The 13,668-nt window shown below is 35.0% G+C and overlaps 1 protein-coding gene across 2 annotated transcripts; it reads right to left on the minus strand.

Annotated features, from left to right (window-relative positions):
* Nucleotides 1–1,344: 1,344 nt before the first annotated feature.
* LOC124538198 (N-terminal kinase-like protein) lies at nucleotides 1,345–13,167 on the minus strand. Of its 2 annotated transcripts, none has more exons than XM_047115167.1 (13): nucleotides 12,535–13,167; nucleotides 12,154–12,383; nucleotides 11,173–11,349; nucleotides 10,372–10,600; nucleotides 8,357–8,500; nucleotides 7,134–7,315; nucleotides 5,811–6,039; nucleotides 5,621–5,708; nucleotides 5,249–5,410; nucleotides 4,464–4,598; nucleotides 3,802–3,926; nucleotides 2,661–2,883; nucleotides 1,345–1,704 (listed from the first exon to the last, which is right to left on the minus strand). In XM_047115167.1, the coding sequence occupies exons 1-13, from the start codon at nucleotides 12,910–12,912 to the stop codon at nucleotides 1,553–1,555; spliced, it is 2,454 nt and encodes an 817-aa protein (XP_046971123.1). In that variant the 5' UTR covers nucleotides 12,913–13,167; the 3' UTR covers nucleotides 1,345–1,552. The 2 variants fall into 2 exon arrangements, with proteins under 2 accessions (XP_046971123.1, XP_046971122.1); XM_047115166.1 differs by having other exon boundaries at nucleotides 4,458–4,598.
* Between the last annotated feature and the right edge of the window lie 501 nt (nucleotides 13,168–13,668).

The raw sequence follows: 13,668 nt of genomic DNA on the forward strand, positions 1-13,668 counted from the left end.
AAATTTCCGTATAAATAAATAAAGTGTGGACACGTTCCCAGCCTTGCCGGCGGCGCCTCAACTAAAAAAAACGGTCATCCACTATTTACTAGCTTGGAATGGTTAAGGCCTAAGACCATACAGTTTAGGTCTTGCTCTTAATTTTCAACTCATAATGTATTGTAATTATTTTTTACAATTTGAAACTTCCATTACATCCCGAGCAAATAATAACAATTATATTATATTATATTTAATTATAATAATAAGTTTCTTGAGCAACTGGTTTATCAACAGTAATTATTGGAAGAGTTAATGGTTCAATACATTTAATTAATAGTGTATTTATCATACATGAGTGCAAAGATCTTATCTAATATTATATATCTGTATTATTTAATAAATGAACATAGTTTACTAGTGATTAATTGCACATATGATATATAAGGTATTCATAGTGTCATATATAATTAATATGTTATGACGTCGAGCTATGTCACACAGTCATAATTTTGTTTCCAAATATATTATTTATTTAGTATATGGATTATTCAAGTGTTCCATATACCATCAATAATGGATGTTGGCATTGTAAGAAGTTAAAATAATTCTTCATATGCCAATATATATTTAAATTTATGTCCATTTTTCCTGGCCTGGAAATTACACTGGCCCACTCATCCTTTAAACTAGGTAGCTTTACCTAGGTTGAATAAAGTATTTGAATTCAGGAAGTATTCAATATTTTACTTAAATTGCAGGTCACGCTCTGTGTTTTATTTTACGCTACACATATTTGTATTTTACCCTATAGGACAGTTTAAATAAACATTTTATGTAGCGAGAACATTATAGCTAGAATAATTGAATATTTAAATTTTATAATAAATAAAAAATATTAAAGACTCGAGAAATTTTCATGTGGAATGTTATTCTTCCCACCCATAAAATTTTTATTTAAAATGACACACACATTACAAACACCTATATATCATATGGTAAGCTAATTTTTACAGCACATGAAACAAAATAGAACTCTATGCCCCGGAGAAAGCATTATCGAGCCTGTCAATTCATAATAATCGACAAAAAAAATACATTAATGAGGCACTATTGTGTTGTACGACTAAAAGTCAGTCACTATATTAAAAAAAAACCTATTCATACGAGTCACTCCACATTAAGTTATAAAAACAAAAGTTTATATAATCTAATTTGTATAATGATAATTTCTATAATGTTTGTTAATGGACACACACACACTTTGATATTTTAAGCATAAGTGTCACCCAATACTTACAAAGACTGATTATTTAACAAAGAGGGAATGCTTTAACAAATAATCGAAGGCTATATCTTAGGCTTATGGTGGCTTCTCAATCACATCCCAAAGACAATTCGTAAGAAACGAATAACTTAATGATTAAAATAACCAGACATCAGTGCGCTGGATTATCAAAACTGTAAAAATTTCCTTTGGACTTCTACTACATATCCTCTACATAGGGCCCTGGATTTATGATGTCTTATACAGTCATGTATGATAAATACATTATTTATGATCTGGGGGTAATTAGAAAGGAGGAGGGGGTGTCGTTATCTTGGTACCAAGTTTCATGGGTCCCTGACCACGTGCACTCCTTCTTGCTTCCATTTCACGTTGCCTTTGTAACTTTCTCTCTTCTCGTTTACGTCTCATTTCGTCCATTTTTGATGCATTGTTTTCTGTAACCAAATATTAAAAACCATGAAAAATATTTCCCATAATAATGAGATGGATAACCCAATAGTGCGAAACGACAATCTTGAACAAAGATTGCTCTTTCAAACTTAGGCATTTATATTGAAAATAGACTGTTGGGATAAATCTGATTATCCACACAAAACATAGAGCCGAGATGGCCCAGTGGTTAGAACGCGTGCATCTTAAGCGATGATTGCGGGTTCAAGCCCAGGCAAGCACCACTGATTATTCATTTGCATAATTTTTGTTTATAATTCATCTCGTGCTCGGCGTTAAAGGAAAGCATCGTGAGCAAACTTGGATATGACTAATTTCACAGAAATTCGACCACATGTGTATTCCACCAAACCTGCATTGGAACAACGTGGTGGAATATGTTCCAAACCTCCTCAAAAGAGTAAGGAGGCCTTAGCCTAGAAGTGGGAAATTTACAGGCTGTTGTGGTTGTTGGACAATAGGCTATTTGACAATGCGAAATATAAATTGTGATTTATTGTAATCAGTGTATATTATGAGCTTAAAAATGGTTATTTACTAACGAAACTTGAAAATAATTATTCAAAAAACAATAAATAAAAATGCATTTTTTCAAACGTTTGTCACGTGACACAAAACGCTCCTGATTGGCCGGGCTTATGATGAAGTCACTTCCTTGTAAACTTTGCTTTTCTACTATATGTACCACAGATTAGAATACAGCAAAGTGACGTCACCGACCCCATTGCAGCGCCATATTCTCCAAGTATCGTTTTCGCGCGCTATTTAAATATGGAATTTTTAATATGTTATTTTTCGGCAAATATGTACTAGAAATAAAAAAAAATCAACCTTCCTTAACCTCTACTAAATAATATAAAACGGATTTTAAAAACCAGTCAAATAGCCTATTGACTACAGTTGATTGGCGCTTATGATGTGTTAGAATATGGTTTATTACCATCAGCGTTTTCCTCGATGGGCTCAAACTCCCCATCCTCCCAGCCACCGAGGGAGTCGTTACTGTTCTGGTGCGCGGCAAGCCGGTGGTCAGTTCGATGCTCGGTCCGGTGGTCGACTCTCGGGCCGCGCACGTACGTCGCGTTTGCATTGTTCACGTTTGGCTCCGTCCACTGAGCGTTGTTCCAGGTCTCTGAGGGACTCGCCAGTTCCGCTTCTGCTGCCTGGGAATTGTTGAATGCAAACATTATATCAAATTCTTTTAGGATTAGCAACCACATACCACGAGTTAGCTCGTAACCTTAACTTTTGCATGTGGTATCAAACGTGAACCTTTATTATTATTATTAATTAAGAGTATATTTTCTTCTTGTTGCTCTTGATCACTACTACATATTATAAAACATAGTCTCCCGACCGTGCCTGCCTGTCTGTATGTTCTCGATAAGCTCCAAAACTACTGAACGCATTTTCATGCGGTTTTCACTAATAGACAGAGGAATTCATTAGGAAGATTTAGTTTTATAATTTATAGAAGTGTTTGTGTAAATAAGTTGAAAATGAACGACAATAGTTAAAAATGTCAGAAAAAAAAAACAACAAAAAAATATAAATATGAAACAAAAACTTATGTCCATCAGTGCAAAGCCGGGACGGGCAACTAGTATGAATATAAGGTATCAAACGTGAACCTTCATAATTATTATTAATAATTAGAAGCATATTTTCATAAGCACTATTTTTTAGTGTATTTTGACATCATGACTTATATTTAAGATGTCGAGATGGCCCAGTCGAGATGGCCCAGTGGCTAGAACGCGTGCATCTTAACCGATGATTGCGGATTCAAATCCAGGCATGCACCGCTTATTCATGTGCTTAATTTCTCTTTATAATTCATCTCGTGCTCAGCGGTGAAGGAAAACATCGTGAGGAAACCTGCATGTGACTAATTTCGTAGAAATTCTGCCACATGTGTATTCTACCAACCCGCATTGGAAAAGCGTGGTGGAATATGTTCCAAACCTTCTCCTCAAACGGAGAGGAGGCCTTTAGCCCAGCAGTGAGAAATTTACAGGCTGTTACTTTACTTTTTTTATACTTATATTTATAGAGTATATTAGAGGTGTCGGTCTACGTACAGGTTGTTCCTGCAGCGTGCCCCACTCCTCGTTGTCCCAGTCGTCCTCGCAGAGCGCGGCGAGGCCGGGCGTGGCGTGCGCGCTGCCGCTACTCGGCGGAGACTTGGCGCTCGCAGCCGTTGTACCTGAACAAAACAAGAGTATTTGAAAAATTGTGACGTTACTATTAATACCATTCAATTAATCGATTACAAAGGGTTAGAGCAACATTTTTTGTGTTAACAAGTTAATTTATTACACAAGTCCAAAAAATATTTAAAAGGGAAAATCTTTTAAGAACTTTCTTTTGCTAATGGATATAACAAAAATAAGGACTTCTATGTTGATTACACTTCTTGGGAATAAACTAATTAACAGTACAAAATTTATGTTTATAACAACATCATAACGGGTTTCCTCGTCATTAAAAATCCATCTAAAGAAAATCTTAAACTATGAATATTTGTGAATTAGCATTACTGATTGTTCCCCAATTCTTATCCGGTAATAAAGGATCCTGAGCGCAGAAGCTAAACTTTTCGAAAAAATGTGCCTAAGAAATTTACAAATTAAGTTTTTGAAAAGTTTAGAATGAATATAGAAAATAAACGCATTGAAAACGTAAATGTTAAACATTTAAAGCAAACAGGATGGAAATGTCAAATAGTCTGATATACCCGCACTGGAATCAATTTCTCCCCACGCCGTCATGTCCCAGTGCTCGGGGTCGTAGTCCGACGCGGACTCGCTGTGCTCGAGTGACGTCATCGACGTTACCGACGACGTCGTAGTGGACATACTGCTCGATGACGGTTGCTCTAAAATAAAAAAAATAAGTTCTTATTCAATGTTATCTTCTAACTTAAATAATTTATGTTTAAAATTTATAAAATAATGTTTTGCTGCAATGAATGAAACTAGAGCCTCTGTGCGGTGTCGGTTGTGCGGTGAGTGCGAGCGGCAGGAGTGGCGGTGGCGGTGGCGGTGGCGGTGGCGGGTGGTACGTACCGAGCGAGCCCGGCTTGGACAGCACGGACTTGGGCGCGTGCTGCACGCGCGCGGTGTCGGAGTGCGAGCGGCAGGAGTGGCGGTGGCGGTGGCGGTGGCGGTGGCGGTGGCGGGTGGTACGTACCGAGCGAGCCCGGCTTGGACAGCACGGACTTGGGCGCGTGCTGCACGCGCGCGGTGTCGGAGTGCGAGCGGCAGGAGTGGCGGTGGCGGTGGCGGTGGCGGGTGGTACGTACCGAGCGAGCCCGGCTTGGACAGCACGGACTTGGGCGCGTGCTGCACGCGCGCGGTGTCGGAGTGCGAGCGGCAGGAGTGGCGGTGGCGGTGGCGGTGGCGGGTGGTACGTACCGAGCGAGCCCGGCTTGGACAGCACGGACTTGGGCGCGTGCTGCACGCGCGCGGTGTCGGAGTGCGAGCGGCAGGAGTGGCGGTGGCGGTGGCGGTGGCGGGTGGTACGTACCGAGCGAGCCCGGCTTGGACAGCACGGACTTGGGCGCGTGCTGCACGCGCGCGGTGTCGGAGTGCGAGCGGTAGAACTTGGCGGTGACGGCGGTGACGGCCCAGCCCGCCCACGTGGCCGCCGCGTTGCTGAGGGACGGTGTCGCTGTGTGGACGTCTGCTTCTGCAAAACATTCATTTATTTCAATTATATAAACATTCAATACCTTTTTAAAAATAAAAATCTGTTTATTTAAAAAACATTCCACTATAATAACTTTGTTCATTGAATAAAAATTATCGACGGGCGGAAATAATTTTGTTAAATTTATAGTCCAAAAAAATCTAGTTCAATATTATTTTAACTCAACAATAATAGAACTATTTTACTTACCCATTCCTTCTTTTAGACTGGGATCTTCGGAAACTTTCTCCAATTTACCGAGGAATCCTTTAATAGTTCTGAAAGCTGCATCACGAACCTAAAAATAAAGAAATATTATTTGATACCAACTCTCATATTGAATATAACACTGATTGGTTGTGGTGGACCAACTCTCCAGCAAATTGGAAGTGAGACTTGCCTGCTTTTCTGGATCAGCTGTCAGCGGGCAAAGTGCGGGAAGCACTCGAATCGCGACTTCAGACAACAGGAAATATTGTTGTGTGGCCGCAAGAGCCAGGACGCCGGCTTGCCTCGCTGGCGGGAAGGCATCTCGGGTAGCTCTTACGAACGCTGATACCAGAACCTTCTGACGAATTTGAGGGTGCAAATGAGCAGCAATTTTTCCTAAGCACACTGTTGTGTTTGTTCTGAAAATAATTATATTGATACCAATGATGTTGTAGTAAACAGATATGTTATTAACGCGCAAAAAGTGAAGACTAGAAAACGTCCTAATTGGGACGGTTGCCTTAAGTTGTTTTACGTAGTAATACGTTATAATACATCATAATTACGTAGTAATACATTTTGCGTAATTAAAACATCTAGTTATACCTTATACTTATTGTTTTTATCAAGCTATCCTTTTTACTTTTAACGAAATGTAAAAATAATCTAAAATAAAAGGTCCCGGCGCGGCACACTTTTTTCTGTTGATTAGTATGGATATAACATATCTGTTTATTAGGGTATCGTTGATTGATACAGATAAAAAATAATGTATAGACAGCCAACCGGCAATATTTGGAGCGATTAATATTAAATTAAATTTTGTGTGATAAGGTCGAGCCCCAACCCAGGAAATCCGTTGCCCAACCCAAAATAACCCATCAGATGTAATTAAATCAAATTTATCAAAAAAATTTCATTCAAGTAAAGACTTTTCATACTACACTTTCTCAATTCAAATTGGTCTTAGGGTATCTGCAATGCAATTAAGAGCTCACAGATCCATTTTTAGTCACACCTTTCTTAGATTCTACAGACCAACAGTAGAAAAAAAATCTAGCTAAGCTAATGCATATCTGGAACCAGTTATAATTATTGGGTATTTATTTACCTTTCATTCCTACATATATTTCAAGCCTAGGTAAATTAAAACTTGATCTTTTTTTATGGTATAGGTTAACAGACGAGCATATGGGCCACATGATGGTAAGTGGTCACCATCACCCATAGACAATGACGCTGTAAGAAATATTAACTATTCCTTAAATTGTCAATGCGCCACCAACCTTGGGAACTAAGACATTATGTCCCTTGTGCCTGTAGTTACACTGGATTACTCACCCTTCAAATTGGAACACAACAATACAGAGTACTGTTGTTTGGCGGTAGAATAACTGATGAGTGGGTGGTACCTACCCAGACGGGCTTGCACAAAGCCCTACCACCAAGGAAAATGGATGGATTTAAAAATAATCTTTTGTGTACATTTTGAGTAAACAGTAAGTAATCTCACCTAATTCCACCTTGATCATCTTTAGATTGCAGCCTAGCAAAATGTCTCAGCACCTCCACATTCAAGTTGTTGTAGTTCAACTTTGGTGCTAAGTGAACTATTGATTTGACAGTCTGTTCTCTAATGATTGCATTCGTGTCCAAGAAACCGTGTACCACTTGGGGAAATATTTGGTCATTTACCTGTAAAAAGCAAAACACATTATCATATTATTACTAAAAAGAATTAAACTATAGTACGACACAAATTAGATGTAGCATCGGAAAATGCAATGGAATAAAAATAAAACCGATCACTGCCGATTTATTATAGAAATAGCTCCCTATCGCGCCATTCGACGCTATTGATCGCTATAGATTCGCGCGTCAGAGGAAGCAGGTGCATGTAAATCGACGCGTCAAATTGACGAATATATTAAGTCATATGATATTACAAGTTATTACGTTTGTGTAAAGATCATATTCGCATCAGAAATAAATTTTGACCATTTGGGATAGCATACTCAATTCGGATGTGATCGGTTTTACGAATTTTGCCGATGCGACATCTAAGTTGTGTCATACTATACATTATTATCATTATCTTCTATCCTCTGACCGAAAGTCTTATTATTGTAGAGTTTATGTCTAAAATATTGTTTCCATCACATTTATATATTTCATTAGATATTTAACAAACTATTAATCAATGACAATTAAAAATCTAATTTCGATTATATGTAAACAATCAATCACCATTAGTTTGATAAGGTAGTTGAATACAATTGTTAGCATATTTATTTTAATATGATTATATTTTATTGTTTTAATGTATTATCAGCATAAATAATTCGATTTAAATAGTTGTTACAATTTGCGTTGATTGTCAACATCCGGTTTTGACTAAATTGTTTTTTTAAAATGGATCGAAACCGGATGTTGCTACAGTCGAAGGAGGGGCGTGTAAACATTAAATACTAGGAGTAAGCCTAGATATGGTCATTCTTACTTTAATCGTCGAACGGGAAGGATCGAAAACCACTTCAGGAGAGATAAAGTATTGATTGTGAGGAGAGTTTTTGTATTATTCCAACACAATGCATTGGCTTTAGCGAAACATTAAAATCATTTTGGCAAAGAGCTGTTGTGACCAAACATTGGTATCACACATTCAACCCCCCTTCAGTCGAAAGCTATTTCCTTTCTAAATAAATTTGATTTTAGATTTAGTACTAATTTACTCACAGTAGAATTTTGTAGATGCATAATAAACTGGTCCAGCTGTTGCAGAAGTCGCGACCTTGTGGTTCGATCGTTGGACGCGAACAACTTCACCACACATGGAACTATTTGCTTTTGGTAATCCGCATCTTCTAATAGTTTTCCTAACTGTAATATATTTTTTAAAATATAATTAACTAATTATTATTATCTTATGTGATACACATTTATCAATATCCTGAATATAATATGGAGATAGTAGTTAGAATGTGATTGGAGTCAGTGTCAGCCAAGGAAACTCTAAATATATCTAGCAAAAAATAATACTTTAAGAAATATGTTTATTAAGAATTAACTTTTATATGTCAATATACTGTGTCAATCAAGGGACTCATATCATTTCTTTCTCTTCATTGTTGAGGCGCGTGCCCGTGGCTGACACCAGCTCCAAATATAACAATCATTGTAACTACATTATATATAGTCGTAAATCGACTTTTAAGTAGTCTAATATTTTTCATTTCATTTTACTTCGGAGAACTCTAAAAAATATTTTGAGTACGTAATTATTTATTTTTTTACTTTTTAGTGCACATTAATTTGTTTCGAAATATTGTTATTTGTTTTCTTCTTTGAAGTCGATTTTTTTTTAATTTTATTTATTGTTTTGTCAAAAAATTCTCATTGATGTAATTTTTTTTTAAATTATTAGGTTGGGGAAAAAGTCTTTTCGCATATAGTATGTATGAACTTGTAATAAAATCTCTTTGGCTATACAATTTGTATCTGGCTGGTTTTGGTATCATTAAAAAGTTTTAATTTTAAAGAAGGCACTTCCAAATTCAAATTAGGAATTTGTGTGATTTTCATTTGTTTTTGTTGTTGTTAAAATGAGTGAATCTAAAGAAGAAATTCGATACATTTTAAAATTTTACTATAAAAAAGGTAAAAATGCAACTCGAGCCGCGAAAAATATTTGTGATGTTTATGGACCTAATGCAGTATCTGTGAGAGTAGCGCAAGTTTGGTTTAAGCGTTTTCAAGCCTCAAAATTTTGATATCAAAGATGCATCTCGCTCTGGTCGCCCTGTTACGGACAAAATTGATGCCATTTTTGAAAAAGTGGAGCAAGGTCGGCATATTAGTAGTTACGATGTAGCTGAAGAACTGGCAATTGACCACAAAACGGTTTTGACTCATTTGAATAAAGCTGGGTACACAAAAAGCTCGATATATGGGTGCCTCAGGAACTCACTGAAAGAAACCTAATGAACCGTGTACTCATTTGTGATTCTTTATTACGACGTAATGAAACCGAACCATTTTTGAAGAAGCTGATAACTGGTGATGAAAAGTGGATTACATACGACAAGAACGTGCGAAAAAGATCGTGGTCAAAGGCCGGTCAAGCTTCACAGACTGTGGCAAAACCCGGATTAACTCGCAACAAGGTAATGCTGTGTGTATGGTGGGATTGGAAGGGCATCATTCATTATGAGCTGTTACCGCCCGGCAGGACCATCCATTCAGAACTGTATTGCGAATAATTGATGAGATTGAAGCAAGAAATTGAGAGAAAGCGGCCAGAATTGATCAACAGAAGGGGTGTGGTTTTTCACCATGACAACGCTAAACCTCACACATCTTTAGCCATTCAAAAAAAATTACGAGAGTTTGGCTGGGAGGTATTAATGCATCCGCCGTATAGTCCTGACCTTGCACCTTCAGATTTTCATTTGTTTCGGTCTCTGCAGAATTGCTTAGGCAGTGTCAGGTTAACATCACGAGAGGACTGCCAAAACCACTTGTCGCAGTTTTTCGATCAGAAGCCCCAAAATTTTTACAGCAATGGGATCATGTCACTACCAACAAGATGGCAAAAAGTTATGGAACAAAATGGCACCTACATACTTTAGTCAAATGTAAATAAACTATAAAAAAAACTTTTTGAATTTTCATATAAAATACGAAGAAACTTTTTCCCCAACCTATTATTATGTAATTAATAGAATAGTCCTTCGCATTAACATACAATGTACCTTAAACATAGGAGCCAATACTGCAGATCCGGCGTCACCGTAATGGAATGCTGTGAGCAATTGTGGTAGAATTTTATGAATGCAGACAGGTTCAGGGAAATTGTCTAAGTAGCTGCTCAAGGTCGAGAAAAATTTCCCCTTTTCAACTTTATCTTTGATTTGAATCTCTTCTAGGAAAAGCATGGTGTCAATGAGATCATTCTTAAAATATCCACCCATTTTCCGACATCTGGAAATGTTAAATTATTCCTTTTAGGAGCCATAATGTTGACCAATAAACAATTAAAAATGTTCATGAGAAATGATAAACATATATATTTTTTACAGTTTATTATTATTTATTTATGAAGATGAAATCATTTAATAAAAAAAATCATCTATTTTACTACCTCAAAATATCAAGGTATAAGTGAGCGAAATAATCTGTTGTAATAGTGTCTATGGGTGCAAGTGATGATTCAGTTGTTACAATTAAATATAAAATATAAATAAAACAAAACCTTAAAACTTATAATATAATATATATTAAATAAAACTATGTAAAATAAACAAACTTTCTGATACATTTAAATATTATGTTTAAAATGCATACTAAGAAAATTTAGTATGTACATTTAGTACCTATATAAATAAGTAAATTTTTCTCTATAATCAAGAAGTTAGAGTAATAAAACCTCTATGTGTGCATTCATTGCATACAGAATATACAAACTTACATATATCTATATACTTGCATCCATATTTTATGAAATTATATTTCCTGTTAATATGTTAGATACATTTGAAAAAGCAAGTTGCTACCTCGTAATGATATCAGCAGGATTGGGTCTTGAAGCAGGATTTGCACTGACTAGCTCACAATATAAGGTACATAGCTGCTTTGGTATCTTATCGACAGTTTTAAGTGCTGGTTGGTTTGTCAATGGTCCATTAAATGCTTCCCATATTAGGCAGCCAAGACCCCACATGTCTGTTGAGCTGTAAAAATATATTTAATGGGTATAGAATTAAATTTTTAAAATTAATTTGTTACTTGTGGTCATTATTATAGAGTCGCTAAAGGAATATATTTTTAAAAGAAATGAAATAAAAATGTTCATTCGTTTTCATCCTTTTCTTCATTTTGAAGAATCATAGACAATTATTTTAATTCTAATGTAATATATAATATAATTTGCTATTATTATCAACAATATTGTATAATTAATAGTATTTCAACATTACTTAAATCATCTTTGTTTTAAATATGAATTCATTTTTAAAAGTGATATGTGGACTCTTTATCAACTTCAATTTAATAACCATATCAAACTGTTTTAAATTAGGTCATGACTAAAAAGTTTATTGAACAAATTACATTTGATTGTTGAAACTGAATTGGACATACATAGTCTACAAATACTACAAATAATAGAATTTCGTAAAGGTGTGTACACAATATCAAAATATGTGTACTAGTTTTATAAATAAATTTGGGAAGTTTACCAACACATATAAATAATATTGTTTTTGATGAATAAGTTTACTTAAAATATATTTTCTATATCTGAAAATTTAGAAAATATAGTTTTTAAAACCTTGTACTAATAACATAATAAGGAAATAGTTATGTTGGGTAATATGTATACAGAAAAAAATAAGGTATGCAAAAGTGCATATCTGTGCAGGCTACAAATACAATTATTGATCTCAATGTCTGTAAAATAATTGTTTTGTAAACAATAAATTACACACTACAATTATTTTTTATTCTAGTTTTTTTTTTTTACAAATGACACTTACCATTTTGTCATAGATTTCAATTTTGTTGGATCTTTTTTCTCTGGTGGGTCATAGATCTCTAGTTTTGGTAATATTTTTATTGGCAAAGGACTTGAATTATCCTGCCCATGAGCTGATAGGAATTCAAATCCTCCGAGTTTCCACTCACCAGCAAGTGTTACAAACACTGAGTATAGACATACATTGTTGTGTTTCATGTTTCCATCATTATTAAAAAATGATAATGCCCTCTAAAAATATATTATATCATTAACCAATGTTGATAATTTGTTAGAAAAATAATTTATAATTAAAGAACGGTAAATTCTTTTGTTAAATCAGTTTTTTAATCATCAGAGATATGTTAAAGTCAAAGCACCATATTGTTTGTGTGTTACTTACAGTAATTTGGAAAATACCCCATGCCAGGAATAAATCCCGTTGCAGACCCTCTAGTTTACTATCTTCTATATTAGTAGCTAAAGGTTCTACATATTCTGTAGCTACATATAAAAATTTTTCAGTTTCACAGCTATCTAAATAATGTAAAAGGCTTGGATGTCTCATAGTCTTTAGTTTCTTCAATGAGGCTTTTGCTATATCGAATTGAGTTTCAGAATTTTTATTAACATCGAATAAAAATATTGACACTTCATCTTGAGTGCCCCTTTTCTTGCCTTTGTGTAATGTCCAAACACTCCTGTCCTCTAGGCCACGCACAGGATCGCCCACTTCGTAAGGAAAGTCCTTAGTGGGATCTCGCGAGAAAAACGACCACATATTGAACAATACTATCTACTGACTATTTACAAATCACGTTCATATTTTCAGTAACAATCACAATGGTACACGTATTTTCATAATACAAAAGCTCTTAAATTTGTATAATATTTTACAATAATGTACAAATTGTCTATGAAGATAAGATCAAGAAAACTATATCATAATTATTAATTAATTATGTTTATAGAATTATTCTTCTTTAAAAATATGACGGCAAAACGAATACAGTGCAATAAGTGAATGACATATCACTTCAAGTATTGCTAGTATTATTGTTCGAAATACGCATGTTATCATCAACGTGTAATTTTATTGAAATTGATTTAGTTTAAGCGTAAAATAAGTCAATTATCTCATTTTCTTAATTAAGTAAGTAATTGCCATATTATATATAATACTAAATAAGTATTATTTATCTAGTGGTTTTAAAGTATATTAAACATCAGTAAATATGATAAAATCATATTTCATATTATAAGGCTTTTTTGGTAGTGAAAAATAAGCTATAAATTTTGATAAAAATTAAAATATTGGTAGAAATATACTAAAACACATGATTTTGAGTCGTAATAGCGCCTTATTAATTTATTATATTGGGTATAAGTTGTAACTTTTAGTTTACTGTATATCACATGATCTCAGATAGGAGCTGCCATGATGTGCGTTAGATAGGCGAAAACTCATATTCCAATGTCTTCTGACACTTTCATAAATATTTTTTCTGGAGATTTAATGCTAGTAATTGTAAATTGC

Source organism: Vanessa cardui, chromosome 20, assembly GCF_905220365.1.
Source record: "Vanessa cardui chromosome 20, ilVanCard2.1, whole genome shotgun sequence".
Lineage (NCBI taxonomy): Eukaryota > Metazoa > Arthropoda > Insecta > Lepidoptera > Nymphalidae > Vanessa > Vanessa cardui.